General features: G+C 37.8%; 1 protein-coding gene across 1 annotated transcript in view; it reads left to right on the top strand.

Annotated features, from left to right (window-relative positions):
* PDGFD (platelet derived growth factor D) overlaps nucleotides 1–18,652 on the top strand; it is a 114,592-nt gene that overhangs the window by 16,049 nt on the left and 79,891 nt on the right. Inside the window, exons 2-3 of the mRNA XM_037744401.1 lie at nucleotides 11,301–11,505; nucleotides 15,286–15,466. Of these exons, the coding sequence (XP_037600329.1) occupies nucleotides 11,301–11,505; nucleotides 15,286–15,466 (386 nt within the window). The remainder of the gene's footprint in view (nucleotides 1–11,300; nucleotides 11,506–15,285; nucleotides 15,467–18,652) is intronic.

Here is an 18,652-nt window from a genome sequence, read left to right as displayed (position 1 = left end):
GAATTAATTATCAGGGAATTAATTAATATGAACTTCCATAATGTGATAAAATATAGCATGATAATTTGGGGCCAATCTTTATCCATATTCAAATATTCTAAAGATTAGACCAAAAGTCATTTCAGGAAGGTAAATTATATATCCATTTTAATATTTTACAATTATTTCTGTAATCTACCTATAAAATACAGCTATTTTGAAGGAAAGAATATGATTGTTCACTGATGTACGATAACAAAACAAATTTCTGTACCTTAAAAGATATAGTGAGGTAAAGAATAATAATTATCAATGTAATACTTTGGGTATTATTACACTCCTGGTAAGTGTTTATGACAAGTATTCAACAGGAGTTTATGGTACTCTTCATTACTTCTTTTTTGATAGACTCAGATTCTTGAAGAAGAATAATTTTGAGCTTAGGGAATAATCAAGTGATTGCAAAAAACATTGTCTCCAAATTGTTACTGTGAGCATGGCTGTTTAGATAACATCAATATCTTGGTTTGTGCCAAAAAGTGCTGTAAGGTTTTAAAAAAATATATATGTAACTGGCAAATAACCAACTCCTTCTTCCCCAAATCTTTATAAAGAGTAAGGTTTTTGTATTACTACTGAGATCTTAGAAAAATCTCTGCTGGAGAATTCTAAATAAATGTCCGATGTTTAATCAGCTTTGCTCATGAGTTTCTTAATGGTAGGCTCTAGACTGAGCACAGGTGGATGTTGTTTTTGGAAAGCTAATGTGAGCTAGTGGAAGACTAATTCTCAGTAGGAACATGTGTTAACCAAAAGTTCCTTAATGAAGACCATCCTATTAATAGTCCCAGGAGGACTTCAGTTCATTGATTGCAAGCTTCAGTGCGTTAGCAAACACGAGGGGGAAAAAGCTGAAAAAGCTTACATGCTGATTTTTAAACTAACATTGTTAGAGTATAATTTTCACCTTTATCAGTTCACATGGTGAGACTCCAACCCTGTACTTTTTAAGTTAGGAGATAATTCATGGAATATTATCTAATTCAATTCAATTTAATCCCAGTTGTGTATTTTAGGGTCTATTGTACAAATTGACCTATTCATTTTTAAATCAGGGACTTCCTGCCCTAATCTCTTTTCTATTCTCCATCTTTCTCATTTCTTTTTTGCTACTACAACAAAACGCTGCACAATGTCTCACCAATTAAAGTACTGTTTTGCATCCTAGGACACTTTTCTATGTTTTGATTATTTGAGGAAGAATGCAGAAATTATATGAGGTGATTGAATAATAATAATGTATTTGCAAGACAAAGGACTGATTTTGATTCATCTTGCTATTCTAAATTAAATGGCCACGTAGGATGAGAATCTATGGAATCTAGTCAGTCACTGATTTTGTACATTGCTTAATAAATCCAAGAGCAGCCCCCAGATATAACAGCAAACTCTTTTACTTTCATTCCAGCATTTTTCTTCTTTCCTTTCAGAGTCACAACTTTTTAAAGCATGGTAGGGCCCAGCTATGGTGCTGCTGGTAGGTTGTTTAATGGAAATAGGACAGAGTAAGAAGTAGTCATTTCAGAATTAATATCTAAACCAGATGGTAAGCCGAATCATTTCAATGCAGCTCTTCCAAAAATAATACCTTAATGTTTATGCTAAATGTGTTCTCACAAATGTAGGGTTACATAAATATGTATTCCCTGGCTACATAAATATGAATTCCTTTTTTATTATTATACTTGAATTTCTGGGATATAAGTGCAGAATGTGCAGGTTTGTTACATAGGTATACATGTGCCATGGTGGTTTGCTGCAGCCATCAACCTGTCATCTACATTAAGTATTTCTCCTAATGCTATCCCTCACATGGCCCCCCACTCCCAGACAGGCCCCAGTGTGTGATGTTCTCCTCCCTGAGTCCATGCGTTCTCATTGTTCAACACCCACTTGTGGGTAAGAACATTCGGTGTTTGGTTTTCTGTTCCTGTGTTAGCTGAGAATGATGATTTCCAGATTCATCCATGTTCCTGCAAAGGACAGGAACTTATCCTTTTTATGGCTGCATAGTATTCCATGGTGTATATGTGCCACATTTTCTTTATCCAGTCTATCATTGATGGACATTTGGGTTGGTTCCAAGTCTTTGCTATTGTGAAAAGTGCTGCAATAAACATGTGTGCATGTGTCTTTATAGTAGAATGATTTTGGGTATATACCCAGTAATGGGATTGCTGGGCCAAACGGTATTTCTGGTTCTAGATCCTTGAGGAATTGCCAAACTGTCTTCCACAATGGTTGAACTAATTTATACTCCGACCAACAGTGTAATAGCATTCTTGTATGTATTTCTTAGAAATGAATTATTTGGGTATTTTAAAATTTCATTTCTGGTAAAACTGCCTTTTATTTGTTACCTCTAAATCTCTTTCAGGTTTGTAATAATAATTTGCATTATTATAATATGCATAAATAATATGCATTATTTTGTAGTAATTCATCCATATATATTTTTAAAAGATATATTTTGAGTGTCTCAAATTCCCAGACTGGCAAAGTACTGGGGTTACATTGATTAACAAGACATAGTTAAACTCCCTTAGGAATTTAATTTTCCCCAATATGATTCCTTTTACTTTCCTTTGAAATTTTAAAGAAATTATACAGCACCTTTGAGTGTCTTCAGTTTTTATGTCTTATATCTACATAGACTCAAGAAGAAGTCTTAGTTTTAAAGAGAGCAAAAGGTAGAAAACCTTTTTTCTATATTAAAACATTTATTTCAATTTCTCCCTAATGTTTTCAACACAAAATATTGTGCTAAGTGGATAATTATGTGTCTGGGGTACTTTTCTAGTTGATGAGAAATAGAGATTTTTTTTCCAAATAATATGGATTAGAATAACTTTTTGTATTACCCATTTGTATTCTTTTTTCAGATGATAGCCTACAACTATATATAATATCTATTATATATAGTATTAATATAATAGAATGTTACATATAGTTACCAAAAGTGTCTGACCACTTACACATTGAAGATTTGAGATTTGAGATTTTATTTTCTGAGCAATGTTTAATCTTACCTATTAACCATAGTCAAACCACTGGCATTTCTGTCCCCTTGGAGGAAAACTATTGAGGTATCATTTCATTTTAGACCTGGAAGGAATCTGAAGTGCCACATTATTCAGCCCCCTCATGTATTAGATTGGGAAACAGAAGCCAGAGGGATGATGACATGGCGTGAATAATGCTGCTGTCTGAAATACGGGGGAAGAGTTACTAGGACTAGAAAGAGGTAGAGCTGAATTCAAGACTCAGCTCTTAGATATGTAAAGCTTCCATTCTTTGGGCTTGCATTAAATCACTTTAACTTCTCTATATTGCTTTTGTTACCTGTTAAAGTAACAGCAAAACAAATATTATAAAAAACAGAATGAAAATATAATATTTGCTTTCTATTTTGTCAACTTATTTTTATGATGGACTTGCAAAATGGGTGTTTATAAACTGTACTGCATCCCACATAAACTTAGGTTACTATGGTTGTTTAGCAACAGAAGTGGGACTGTATAGTTTACATATCATTCAACTACATTCTGGGCAAACATTGTTGCTATGACATAGGATTATGAAACAGCACTTTTATTAGTGATACTTTGTTAAAAAAAAAAAAAAAAGTCTTTTTGCAAGTTTGGAATTTCCTGATTCTTATTTGCTTTTGGCTTGTAGCTGAAAAGGGTTTGTGACTATCAGTCATGCTATTGGTTCCTGGCTGTCTTGAGACAAGGGACAAATGGGCATGTCTGTAGTGTTCCACTGAGTTTGTGTGAGATGGCACAGCCTGCAGCTATATCACTGTTTGATCTAAATTTTAATTTTTACTTCAACAACTATTTTCCTTTTGCATCTTTCGTTGTCATTTATAATCTTATGAGAAGAAAAAACATTGCCATTATTCATAGTTTCATTTCTCCTTAAGCATTATTGTAGATGATGTTGGATTATCACATACATTTATTGGGGCCAGGGGTGAGTTCTTCATGAAAAGGGAAAGCTGACTAAGGGGTGAGACTGTCAAAGGGAGTCAAAGGCGCCAAGCTCTGTAGCCTCTTGTTCTAGGACATTGTATGCCGGAAATGATGTCCTGGAGGAGGTTCCAAGGTCAGAAATAGACAAGAGAGTCTGAGACAGTGAAATGGGATACTTCCCTGATCCACCTCGTAGGACATGCAACAGGAATGTGGCTCCTTTTGTTTGGCTGTCATGCACACTCAAACCCCTTACAGGATGGGGAGCATACAGATGAGACCCCTGGGCTCCAGCCCCATGGCAACGTCTAGGGGTGTGTATCTGCAACTCCCAAAGTCGAAATGAGCACGTGATACAGTGTGCTCTTTTAGCCTTGCTATCCACAGACAGCTTAAGTGTCAAACAGCTCCATGCCCTCTTGGTACCCAGGTCCTTGTTTGGCATTCAGGAAGAATCATGTTGCATATGGACTTGAAGGATGAATGCTGGGGTTTTATTGAATAGTGGAGATGGCTCTCACCAGGATGGCTAGGGAACTGGAAGGGGGATGGAGGGGGAATATGCTCTTCCCTGGGGTTTGGCTGTCTAGCAGACGGTTTCCTCTCTAGCTGTCCCTAGCTGAACTCCTCTCAATGCTCAGATGATCATTCTCTTCTCTCTGCCATGCCATTCAGCCATTCTTCTGCATTTCTGTTCATTTCCTCCTCATCTGCTTCTGAAGCCTGGGGTCTGGGGTTTTCATGGGTACGGAATAGGGTGGGGTGGCAGGCCCAAAGCAACTTTTGGGCACAGAAACAGGAATGGCTGTTCCCATTTAGGGCTGTGGACTTCCAGCCTTGAGGGTGGGACCTTTGCTGGGGAACCACCCTCTTCCACCCAGTATTTCCCTGTCTCCTCTCCATATCAACAAGTCATCAATCAAGGACACAAGATGAAAAATCAGGCCTGAGTTACAGAGTCAAAGCAAGGAGGTAGCAGGAAAGTCAGGAACAAGAAGCAAAATAGAAAGTGTGACATGGTCAGTGGTTCTCAAATCTTAGGGTGCATCAGAATCACCTGGGAGGCTTATTAATATATATAGTGCTTGGCTCCATGCTCAGCATTCCTGCTTCAGTAGGTCTGGAGTAGGGCCTGAGAATATGCATTTCTAACAGGCTCCTAGGTGATGTTAATGATGATGGTCTGAAGACCACACGTAGCAAACCATTGGTCTAGATGGAGTTCAGAGATAAGTGATAGTGCCTACAGTGACTTTCATGAGCTCCTGGGATATTTGGTTGGGTGAGCTGTTTGTTAAAATTGGGAATAAAATTGAAAATTATATAACATTTTAGCTTTTTAAAAATTTTAATTGGCTATCTTTAAGTCAAATGCATAGCTCAGAGTTTATGAGGATGTGTACCTTTTTCTGTATTAAAATGTAAAATAAAGCTATATTCTTGTTATATAAACATACATAAAAATTATTTCCTCTGTGAAAGGTGATTTTTTTCCCTATTTTTATAGTTTAACAGCTAGTACAGTGTTCTGGTTAAGCATGTGTGCTCTGAAAATAGACTAAGGTCACATCTTTATTCCACCACGAGCTTTGTGGCTGAGGTCACACATTTCTTAAATTCTCAGAACTTCCTTTGTAAAGTAGGGATATTACCAATGGCGTAGGGTTGTGGTAAGGATTAAATGAAGTAATGGCTTTAAACCACTTATTGGAGTACCTGGCAATAGTAATTCCTCCAGAAATGTTAGCTGTTATTGGAACACCAAAGTAAATGCCTTTATTTAGGAATGTGACTTTGTATACAATACTTTGGTAGTTATCTCAGGTTTAACCTGATAGGTTGTTCTTTGTATCTATAGTTCATTATAACTCTTCTGCTAAGAATAGCCCTGAGTTGGCATGAAGTTTATATGTAAATAATATGATTTAGAAGTGGATTGCAAAGAATCAAAATTGCCTCAAGCAAATTTCAGACTAAGAAGGAAGAACACTTTCTCTAGCACAGTGATTAGAAACATCTACTCTGGAACCAGATTGCCTGGCTTGTATTCTGACTCTACTTTTCACTAGCTCTGTGACCTTGAGCAAGTTACTAGACCTCTCTGTTCCCCAGAATCTTCATTTGTCAAATGGTGGTAATGAGCTGGGCACAATGGCTCATGCCTGTAATCCCAGCACTTTGGGAGGCCAAGGCAGGCAGAGCACTGTATATCAGAAGTTCAAGACCAGCCTGGTCAACAAGTGAAACTCTGTCCCTACTAAAAATACAAAAATTAGCTGGGTATGGTGGTGCATGCCTATAATCCCAGCTACTTGGGAGGCTGAGGCAGGAGAATTGCTTGAACCCAGGAGGCAGAGGTTGCAGTGAGCTGAGATTACACCACTGCACTCCAGCCTGGGCAACATAATGAGACACTGTCTCCAGAAACAAAACAAAAAACGGTGGTAATAACACCTATTTCAAAGTGGTTATAAATATATATGGGCATATGTATACACACAAGGGATCACCTATATAAACTGATTAGACAGTACTAATGAAGTATGTAAATTGCTTAGGAGAATGCCAGGCACAAAATAAGCATGATTAGCAGTATTTGCTGTTGTTCATATTTTGTTTGTTTGGATGTATCTTTGGCAGAATTTTTTAAGGAAAAATAATCTGAAATACTGTTATTTTTCCCCTATAGTTGAATATACTGCAGCATAGGTCTGTGACAAATTTGCAAAATTGAAAATAAATATAGTCGTACCTCAGTATTAATGAGGGATTTGTTCCAGAACCCCCTGCCACTCCACATACTAGAAAGGTACCAAAACCTCTTATACAAAATGATGTGCTATTTGCATATAACCTATGCACATCCTCTTTTATAGCTTAAAATCACCTCTAGAGACAATGTAAATGTTGTTATACTGTATTGTTTAGGGAATAATGCCAAGAAAAAAAGCCTGTATGCATTCAGCCCAGACACAAGCACTCTTTTTTAAAATAAATATTTTAAATTTGAGGTTTATGAATCCATGGATGTGGAACCCATGGATATGGAGGGCTGACTGTACTGTCTTAATAAAACTACGTAAGAAGAAAAGCTCCTCTCCCCACCCCTTCTACACTTTCATAAAAATGTAATTGGCATTCATTGATCACCAGAGTTAATACCTTTAAGACAGTATAGACTTTAATGATGTTTTAGAAAAAAAAAAGAGGCCCCTTTCATACTTAGAAAATCTCTAAAAGTGTGCTTTTAAAAGATGTCATTGACTTTATTATTGCCAAGTTCTGTTGTATTTTCTCCATCTCTTGTCCCCTGGTCTTGCTCTTGGATGTGATTTTATTTAACATCCTGTCCTTGAAATTGTCCCTTTTCTGGGCAGCATGACTTACACACAGCTTCCTTCTCAGCTATTGCTCCAGACAGACACTTCTTCTGTCACCTGCCACTCCCAGGGTATGTCTGCCAGCACCAAGCTTCACCTGTTCTTCTTAGGACACTTCTTCAGAGGGATCACTGATTCCCAGGACCTCCTTTCCCCTCTCTAAGCTGAGGCCTTGTGTCTGATCTGTTCTCCCAGCTAGCTCTGTAACCCCTAACGCTTGCTACATTTCCACTTGAATTACTCATCACCACTTCAAAACCAAACTTACATTTCTCTAAAATGTTTTCCCTGGCCGCATCCCTGAGCATCAGTAATACCACACTGAGCCCAGGCTCTAGGGTTAGCATTGCTGCTGCTCCCGCTGACCCACACTTTTACATTCCTTTCTGAAAGGTCTTTTCTATTTTTCCCCCAAAGTGGCATCACTGTCACCTGCCCTTCTGGAGTAGGACCTTGTTAGCCTCACCTCTAGTTCCTAGGAGGCCTTGATGCTGCAAGCACTCTCCCTCCAGTTTGTCTATTGTAGCACCAATAGGCTAATCTTCTTTTTAACTATTCACCCACACTAGGGCTGTTCTGTTGTACACATATCAAGTGCAGATGTTTCTGTCTGGCTTTCAAATATTTCCATAGTTTCTTTAAAGCTTGTAGCCCTTAGGTCTCACTTGAGCCAACCTGGACTCTGCTCTGGGCAGGCCTCTTGCAAGGATCTTATGAACACACCTTGAATTCTCCACTTAGCCCTTGCTACCCCCTTGGCCTTTGAGCAACCACAGCATTTACACTCAGCACTTAATATTCCCTTTTGCCTGTTTACATTTGTGCAGTATTCATCAACTTTGTTTTCCAGATGTACAAAGATAAGAACCATTCTTTAAACATTTTAAAATTATATTCTAATCTAACATAGCAGCTGAAACTATAAAGAAAGAATATATAATACGCATGAAAGAAACCAAAGAGAAAATATGCTGCTTGATTCCCTTATACAAATGAGGAATCTAAATACCTGAGTTAGATATTTTTTAATTTAATAGTTATATATTTAGACTTATGGTTACCTTCTATGCATGGCAAATCATGGCGGCTTGCCATTTATATTATTGGCATAATGTTTTATTTTGGAATAAATTTGCTTTTGATTAAAATATTAATTTAGAAGGTAATGAATAAATTAATTCATAGCACTAGAGGTATGAAAATATGGCAAAAGTTGTGAGAGTAATACTCGATAGAAATCTTGAAAATACTATAAAAGAATATGGCTAATCTGTGCTTAATAAGTAATTGTTGATTGACTAATAGCTCAAATCAGTCAATCTAGAAAACCGCCTTCAGACCTGTATTAGTCATTTTTCGCATTGCTATAAAGAACTACCTGAGACTGGGCAACTTATTAAGAACAGAGGTTTAACTGACTCACACTTTCATATGGTCTGGGAAGCCTTGGGAAACTGCCAATCACAGGAGTAGGCGAAGCAGAAGCAAGGCCCCTTTTACATGCAGCAGGAGGCAGGGGTTGCAGGGGACCACCACACTTTTAAGCCATCAGATTTCATGAAAACTTGCTCATTCTCATGAGAATAGCATTGGGGAACCACTCCCATGATCCAGTAATCTCCCACCAGGTCCCTCCCCTGACCTGTGAGGATTATAATTAGAGATGAGATTTGGGTGCAGACACAGAGCCAAACCATATCAAGATACATTTCCTAAAAGCCCCGTATGACAAAATGGGCAGACACCAATTTTCACAGCTAAACTTTAAGCATAAGATCAAGGGAAGGGAAAAGACTCAACGGGCAGAAATGATTTTCGGCTTCTCAGGAGTTGCCTGCTTATTGGAAGCAGTGCCATGACTGTAGGCCACTGCCTCTATCTGGAGGCAGGGAGTGGGGATATCCCTCAACTACCCATTGCTTTTCCTAGGACTCTGTCTCGCACACAAAGTCTAGCTGGACAAGCTGCAACACATTAACATTAAATGAGTCCCAAAACATTTAAATTTCCACATGCAAAATCATTTGCAAAAGAGACTTGTACTTCGCATGCCAATTCTTATCCTCTTTCTCTTATTTTTGGAAGCTCTTAACAGCTACCTTCAGAAACCCTACCTTATAGTGGTTTCCTCCAGCAAGCTTAGTTCCCTGACCAGGCTTACTGAATTATAGGCCTCAAAGTAAACTCTCTGCAGGAGAACATAAATAGACTGTGGCTGGAGGTCTGTATATGGCGGGGCCTAAAAAGCCAAAATTTGAAATGCAACGAACTATGAATATTGGGAGGGATGAAAAGGGGATCCACTGTATGATGCAATTCTGATAAAACCTACCCAGAGTTAGGCAAAATTTCACAGGTTATAATCACAAGCACCACAATATGAGACTCATTTGAGACACCAGCTGTAAGTTTGGGGACCTCAGATCATTTGTACTTCTGACCAATTGGGTATAAATTTGGGAGTCCATATAAGCCCCCAGGTTTGATATTTGCTAGAACAACTCACAGAACTCAGAAAAACACTATACTTACAATTAAAATTCTGCTATAAAGGATATAAATTAGGACCAGCTAAATAAAGAGGCACATAGGATAAGGTCTGAGAGGGTGCCAAGCATGAAGCTTCTGTGTCCTCAGGACACATCAGCCTCCTGATACATCAATGTATATCCCCATCTAGGAAGCTTACCCAAGTCTTGGTGTCCAGAGGTTTCACTGGAGTTTCATTATGCAGTGATGACTGATGGAGTCATTATCAACATGAGTGAACTCAATCTTCAATCCCTCTTTCATCCCCAGAGGTTGGGGGAGAGATCAGGTTGAATATCATATGGCTCCCCGCCCTAACCCTTAATCACAGGATTGGTCTATCTGGCATGGCTGACCCCCATCCTGAAGCTATCTGTGGGCCCACAGTGAGTCACCTCTTTAGCATAAACTCAGATGTGGTCCCAGGGATCATATCATGGGTGACAAAAACATTTCTATCACGTGAGAAATTCCAGGAGTTTTGAAGCTCTCTTCCAAGAGCCCAGGACAAAAACCAGATAAATTCTTTTTATCTGAGTAACAACATAGAGAAAAATATAATAGGAACTGGACCTATTTTCAGTTATAGAAGAACCAGGACAAAAAAATTATGATGATGGAAGTATGAACTATTTCAATCCATGATTTTAGTATGATTTTAATCCATACTAAATGAACTGCAGTTCTGAAACAGTTGTTAGTCTTTCCTTAACAAAAATGATATTAAGAGAGCACCCAAAGTATAAAATTAGACATCACGGGTGGATTTGGGAAGAATTTAGGGAGGTGAGGGATACTAGAAGAAAGATGTGTTGTTTGTTTAACCAGAAGGTTACCCATTGGAAAATGTCATTTGAATACAAAATAAATGGTCATTAAATGTCACTAGAGTCTTTTATTTTGTTTTTCACTCATTCATTCATTCAGCAGTCTTTATTGAGTATCTCAGATGCTTGTCACTAGACATAGTTTGCTGCATGATCAGTGTAAGAAAAAAAGTTTATTTGCATTTCATGGAAAAGGAGAAGGATGAACTATTTGAAATTATTTGCTGATTATAATTGCAATCTAAATGAACGTGAACTCTGAGATAGTTGTTAGTTTTTGCTTGTCGAGAAGGATGTTAAGAAATACTTCATACTCCAAGTATGAAGTATTAGGCATCAAGTCTATATTTGTGAGGAATTTGGGTAGGTGAAGAATAATAGTAGAAAAATATGTTGTTTGTTTAACCAGGGACTACCATTTAGTCTTAATAATTTTTAGCAAAATTAAGAAGTGTTTTGAAATGTGATGTGTTGTAAATTGTTCTCTCTTTTTACTTTCCTGTAATTGGAGCAACATACTAATTTCTACAAGTTGTGACTACTAACAGAGAGCAATCACCTCACAGACTTGTACCGAAGAGATGAGACCACCCAGGTGAAAGGAAACGGCTACGTGCAAAGTCCTCGATTCCCGAACAGCTACCCCAGGAACCTGCTCCTGACATGGCGGCTTCACTCTCAGGAGAATACAAGGATACAGCTAGTGTTTGACAATCGGTTTGGATTAGAGGAAGCAGAAAATGATATCTGTAGGTAAGTGGGGATAAAGAAAACATTTTAGGGTACTATTTCAAGGTGAGGAAAAAAAGATGAATTTAAAGCATCACATCAAACACTCCTTTTGAGCCTTTTAAATGGACCCAGCATGTGTCACTTCTTTTTCAAAAAGCCTTTATGTCAACCCTAATAGAGAAGATAGCATAGACTGCTGCTGCAGAGGGCTGAATACCCTGGCAGGACTCACAGAAACTCACTTGTCAACTGTCAGGACTGCGTGACCTCCAAAGAAGGATGGAATCCGGAGGTCCTGTCCTTTTCCAGGCATAGAACGGCATTTGTGTACAGGTATCTAGCATTCCGGGTCACCTGCAGCTGCATCATGTGACCCTGGTCAAAGCCTGCCATAGGCTTAGGGAGCATAAACCCCTGCCAGATCCAGCTGACCCAGGGTTTCGTAACCATAATGAATTATGTCAGCACTGGGAGATGTTGGGTGGGGAAACCTCTCAGGGTCTGACCCTGAGTTCATAGAGTGAGGGCTTCATATGTGGGAGAGAAGGAAGAGAAAGCCCATCCCAGATTCCTTGTGCTCCACAAATGGGTCTGTTTCCTGCAGTTTCTGGGTCACAAGCAGAAGATGAAAGCTGTGTCTGATAATCTTCTCCCTTTTTAGCATATTTATCAAAGAAAGCCTGGGCTGTTGTTCTTTCACTGTCTGCTCACAGCATTTAACTCACTTAATTAGCATGTATAAGACTTGAGGAAGATTTTTTTTTCTTTTTTGTACTTTACTGCACACACTTGTTCTGCATTGCCAATGAACTACTGAACTGCTGAATCCTTTCAGCAGGTTTATTTTTCTTTGAATAATAAAAAGAGGTGCCTCAAATTTGGTTGTCCTCTGTTGCATGTTTATTATGCTGACAGCTTTTATTATGTTGCTATTTTGCTGAGAATAACAGCAGTGACTATTACTTTCTAGGACCACAGATGGTAATGTATGCCAGAAAGCAGAGATGAATACATTTAGGAAGAGCCAGTTAATATTTACAAAGAGGATAAACTAATGCTGATCCGTGCGTCTTTTCAACCTTGAAAAAGAGAGCTAATATTCTGTGCTTTAAAAATCACGAGAAAAAAAAGTGCTATTAAAAGATTATTAAAGGTGATGACATGGAGGGTACCATGATCTGTTTCTGCCCACAAAACACCTCTGATACCAAATTTGTGAGGTCAGGGTTTTTTCCCCACAGCAGTTAATTCTCCAGCACCAGCTGGTATTGTCCCATTCAATTCAGTTCTGACACTATCTGGAATCAGTGTCAGATGCCACAAGTTAAGGCTCAGTCCCACAAGACTGCCTCCATGTTCTATGTCAGTTGCAGCTTCCAAGCCTTTCCTACTTCTATCAACCAGCTATAAATAGGGGTTCCCAAACCCCCTTCTTGGGTTGAAAAATTTGCTAGAACAGCTCACAAAACTCAAGGAAATACTTTCCTTTCAATTACCAGTTTATTATAGAGGATGCAACTCAGGAACAGCCAAATGGAAGAGGTACATGGCAAGATGTGTGTAAAGAATGCCTTCTCTGGGTTTGCAACCTTCCACCTTGATGTGCACACCAGCCTGGATGGGTATTTATGGATGTCTCATTGTGTAGGCATGATTAATTAAATCATTGGTGATTGAACTCCATTTCCAGGCCCTCTCCCTCCAGACGTCCACAGGTAGTGCCAAAAGTTACAACTTTCTAATCATGTCTTATGTTTCTGGTGACCAGTCCCCATTCTGAAGCCATCTAGGGGCCTTCCAACAGGTACTTCCAAGAGGCAATGAATTTATTCATTAGGATAAATTCTGGTATGGTTGGAAGGGGGCTTATTATGGATAACAAAAGATGCTCCTCTTACCCTAACACTCAGAAATTCCAAGGATTTTAGGAGCCTTGATAAAAAAACCAAATATATATATTTCTTATTATCACAATATCACTGAAGGGAAGCCAGGTCTCTACTACTGAGCTGAAATTTTGGTCCTAGCAGTGAGTCCTTTTGATATTCTTGAAAATAGGAGAGGAGGACTCAGGATGGTTTCCTTTCTGGACCATTCATCAAATCTAGTTGCTCCTCAAAATTGATGGAAGGAAATAGAAGGATAGAAGGTAGAAAAAAACAGAGAAAGAAGGGAAAGAGACCAGAGACTTGTCTCAGAACCCTCCCTAAGAAATAAAATAGTCCTCTGTTGACTTCAGGTTTAGAGTGAAAGTTACACTGATGTGTTCTTTAAACAAAAGTGACCTATTGTGTTATTAAAAGTTTCCAGTATACTTATGCTTTGTACAGTAAATGTGATTTACACATATTGTATACAAAATGAAATGGAATTGATTTCCTACCATCTGTTCCAAAGCCTCCTTGATGTTTACATTGTAATATTTTATTGCTTGAATAATGATACTTTGTTGGTGCTTTTCACCTTCCAAGCACCATATAAACATTAAGTAATTGATTTACACAGCACCCAAGAGATATGGAGCTGGTAAAATTATATAAGCCTTCTTATTTTATCCATAAGAAAATTGAGGCAATGGACATAAGGGCCTTGTAAATCACTGTTAGAGAAATTTAATCACAATATCATTCTTTTTTACTTTCTCTTTAGATTACCTCGCCCAATCCAGTAGAGATCTGAGGTGCATGAATAAGACCAGGAAAGCCATAATTGGTATCTCTATGTTTTCAGAAATAATGTTTCTTATGATGATTCCTTCTGATGATTGTGACAGAACTCTGTAATATGGCTGTGAGACTTCTGCCACTGTTCCCTATGAATGTCCATCATTTACCTGTGACTTTAGCATCTGACGTCACTGTGGAAAAAGTAGAGTGCAGGAATCAGATACTGATGACCAAAACTGAAAGAAATAGTTCAGCTTATCAAATAGACTCTTCTAACATCTTAGGGGGCTGAAAATAGAATAAATGCTCCCTGTAAGATGTAAGCTGTGTCCTACTATGTAATAGAATGATGTACCACTCTGGAGGTACTTTGAAGACCAAATAGCCACAAGGATAACTAAAGAGGTTGTTGCTGTCCTCTTCAATCCCAGGATTCTGTCTCCACCAATGCCACAGGTGAACCTATGGTTTTAAGCTCATTCACACGGTGGTTTAACCAGCTCATATTTTTCCAGTATTGGTTAGCAAATATCTCTCCTCAAAGTTACATGCTTTCCCTTACGATAAGTTTCATATTTTGTGATGTGATCCTTCCAAAAGATAGTTTCCAAAAAGAGCATATAGCAAATCATGTGTGTATTCATTTATTTTCTGTAATGACATTGCTGATTTTGTAAGCTATGCAGATATAGATCATTTACTTTCTCAAGAAAGCACCAAATGAATTAAATTAATTCAGAGTGGATATTTGTTTCAAAAACTTTATATAGTTAATATATGGGCATATAACTAGAGCTACATCTCCTAAAATATGCCAACAGACTATGCTTACTAGTTTTTCCAAGAAAACTTTCTAAAGCCAGATGCTCAGAAAGTAACCCGTTTTTATTATTGAAGATTTAGAAACAGTCATGGCTAATTGTATGTAAAGGTATTCTCAGAATAGATTACTGAAGTTTTAATTTGCAAACCTAATCCAAAAACCAGCTTTCCTTTAACATTTTTGTACACTATAATTTTCATTTCAGATTATAGTCATGAAAAATCACATATGCTACTTTTAATTTCTCAGTGAAAGTATGAATTTCAAAATCTACTTTAATAAAAACATATTTATATGTCCAATTGATTCTAGGTATGATTTTGTGGAAGTTGAAGATATATCTGAAACCAGTACCGTTATTAGAGGACGATGGTGTGGGCACAAGGAAGTTCCTCCAAGGATAAAATCAAGAACAAACCAAATTAAAATCACATTCAAGTCCGATGACTACTTTGTGGCTAAACCTGGATTCAAGATTTATTATTCTTTGGTGGTGAGTAGCTTAACCACTTTATGATTAAAAGCAGACACTGGTTTCATGAAGTATAAAGATCAATTTTCTATGATCAGATTTAGTGAGGGTGAGTGAACTTCATTAATTCCTTATGACATGGTTTGTTCTTACCTTATGGTCAAAATGTTAAAGTCATTGTTAGTAAGAAATACCATTTTGGATCTATTAAGTCAACCGTTGGGCCATGCATTTTGAAAGACAGCATAGTAAATAGGAAAAGGTAAATGGTTTAGAGTAAAGCAGATACTACATTGCCTTTTGATTCAACTGAAGCAAGGTAAATGCATAGTCAAATAGAAGGTATGTGAGAATTAAACATGTTTTCAGAATTAAAGCTAAAGAAAATAATTTCCTCTTTTGGTTTGAAAATTTCTCTATAAATTCTATCACAGAAAAAAAAAGTCCTGATAATTTTAATTTCAATTATGACCCAGATTTGGGAAGGGTCTGTGTTATAATCATGGAGCCTCAGGGCTCGCAAGCATCTGCAAAATCAAAAGGTCCAACTCAGGACCCAGGAGTGTGAATCCTGTTGGCTACAATCTTGCTTATTTGCAGTATTTTCTCTACTTAAACACCTCAGCAGCCATTCTCAACTGTAAATGGTTCTGACTGGTAGAAAATATTCAACATTATATTGAGCCAAAATCTACATCGTAGTTAATTTTAGTTGTTGGGTCACATACAATCAATTTTCTTTACTTATTCATACATTAATGAAACAGTAGGAAGTTCCTGTTCTTTGTCAGACACTCTGATAGATGTAGTAGATACAAAGGTAAGCAGGACAGACAGGGTCCTTGAACCATCTGGAGCTTATAGTAAGGTAGAGATGACAAAAAATTAAAAACCTATAACAGACCAAGTGAGGTGGCTCATGCCTGTAATCCCTCCACTTTGGGAGGCTGAGGTGAGAGATCTCTTGAAGTCAGGAATCCGATACCAGCCTGGGCGACAAAGCAAGACCCTGTCTCTACAAAAAAAGTAAAAATTTGCCTGCTGTAGTGGCATGTGCTTATAGTCCCAGATACTGGGGATGCTGAGGCAAGAGAATTGTTGAGCTCTGTAGTTTGAAGCCACAGTGAGCCATGACTACACCACTGCAATCTAGTGTAGGTAATAAAGCAAGACTCTATCTCTAAAACCAAACAAACAAACAAAACAGTAACAACTGAGAAGGATGCATAATAAAACACGATAACTGAGTGCTATAGGTCAGGTTCACAGAGACATTTGGATAATTTTGTCTATACATTAACATAAATATCGCTGAATCCTTCAGTTACTTGTAGCGTATTGTCTTTTGGGATCAATTTTCACTTTCTTTATCTCTGTCCCTTTTCCAAGTGTGAATGCCAAAAAGTACTATAAATGGCATCAATTTATTGTTTTCTAAATATTTTTCTCTTAAGAATCAAGTTTTTAGAAAAGGAAAAATCTTGCTTTAAAAATATATATAATTGGCTTTTTTTTACATTATGGTGAATTATTAAACACTGAGTTAATTCTACATCAGAACATTGTAAATGAAAAAATAGCATGCGGTAACCTTGGTTACAGTTTTAATTTGAAAATAATCCATCAAACGTGATTTACTTGATTGCAAACTCATGCAGTTCTGCTCAGCATTAAAATTGAAGTGTGAACCTTTGGTTTCTACATTTATTTGCCTTTTAATGTGTTCAGTGATGCATCTGTTCTTAATTGTTCATGGACGGAGCAGGCTTGGCATGTTTGAATGGTGATGGATAGGCTTAGAGAAGAATTTTTTTTCCTTTAAAATATCAAGCACTATTAGTGCTAATGTTTGGTTATGAGTAAGTTGAATGGTCCATAATTAGAAACACGATAACACCAACATAATACCTTTAAGACATACAACCACTTTTGTAGAAAGCAGTACGAGTATGGGTTTAAGGGAGAATGGATACTTTTGTTTGAGGTGTTTTGGGTTATGATGCAGTCTCATAACTCATTTCTTAGTCAGTTTTAAGTGGAATATTGGGCTGCCTCTACAATTTGGATGTGAACCAGTTTGACATCACTCCCCTGGCTTATTTGCTTCCACCAGTACATTCAATTGTGTGTTTTCTCTTGTTCGAAATGATGTTATTACAACACTTTTCTCTATTTTTCTACTGGCCTGTTGGTCTATGTCCATTGAGAATAGCTCAGACTCTTTCTCCTCCTAATAGGCTTATGGCCTTAAATATGGTCCACTAAAGCCAAAGTGTTTTGGCAGACAAATTTTAAGAGATAGAATGAGCTTAACCTCCAGTTATGTAGAGACTCTAGATTGTGTGGCTTTTTGACAAAACTCTTCTGTTTGCTTCTTGACTCAGTAGGGATAGATTACATATGGCTTGACCACTATGCTGGGAAGATCACTGTACTCATGTTTAAATTTTACTTGGAGAGGCTTTAAAGCAGGGTTTATAAACTTAAGAGACCAGGCTTGAAACTGGAAGTGGGCCTGGTATAAATTAATACGGAGACAGGGGGATTAAAAATGGCAATCCCTCTTCAAGTGTGTGTAAATAATAAATTTTAGAATGCTAAACACATTTAGGAGCTACAGTTAGCTGTTTTGTAACCCCTACTTTAAGGAATAGTGGGTGCAAGAGAAATATGGGCCTTAAGAATAGTTCATGGCTGGGTGTGGTGGCTAAGACCTATAATTCCAGCATTTTGGGAGGCTGAGGGAGGAGGACTCCTTGAGCCCAGGAGTTTAGTACATCTTTGGAAACAGAGTGGGACTCTGTCTCTACAACCAGTAAAAGAAAAAAAGCCAGGCATGGTGGCACACACCTATAATCTCACCTAATCCAGAGGCTGAAGCTGGAGGATCGTGTGAGCCCATAAGGTCAAAGGCATAGTAAGCTGTGGTCCCACCACTGCACTTCAGCCTAGCCTACATGAGAATGAGACCCTGGGGATNAAAAAAAAAAAAAAAAAAAAAAAAAAAAAAAAAAAAAAAAAAAAAAAAAAAAAAAAAAAAAAAAAAAAAAAACAGCACATGAAGAGTCAAAGTGCTCTTGGAAAATGGTGAGGAGTACCTGTTAGGATAGGTCATAAGTCAAAATCACTTCCCTTCTCATCTCTACCTCTCTACCTCCATACTCCCATGGAACATCTCTGCTCTTGCACCTCAGTGACTCTCCAGTT

This window comes from Cebus imitator, unplaced genomic scaffold (assembly GCF_001604975.1).
Source record: "Cebus imitator isolate Cc_AM_T3 unplaced genomic scaffold, Cebus_imitator-1.0 Scaffold171, whole genome shotgun sequence".
NCBI lineage: Eukaryota > Metazoa > Chordata > Mammalia > Primates > Cebidae > Cebus > Cebus imitator.
This window is presented reverse-complemented; position numbering and strand designations above follow the sequence as displayed.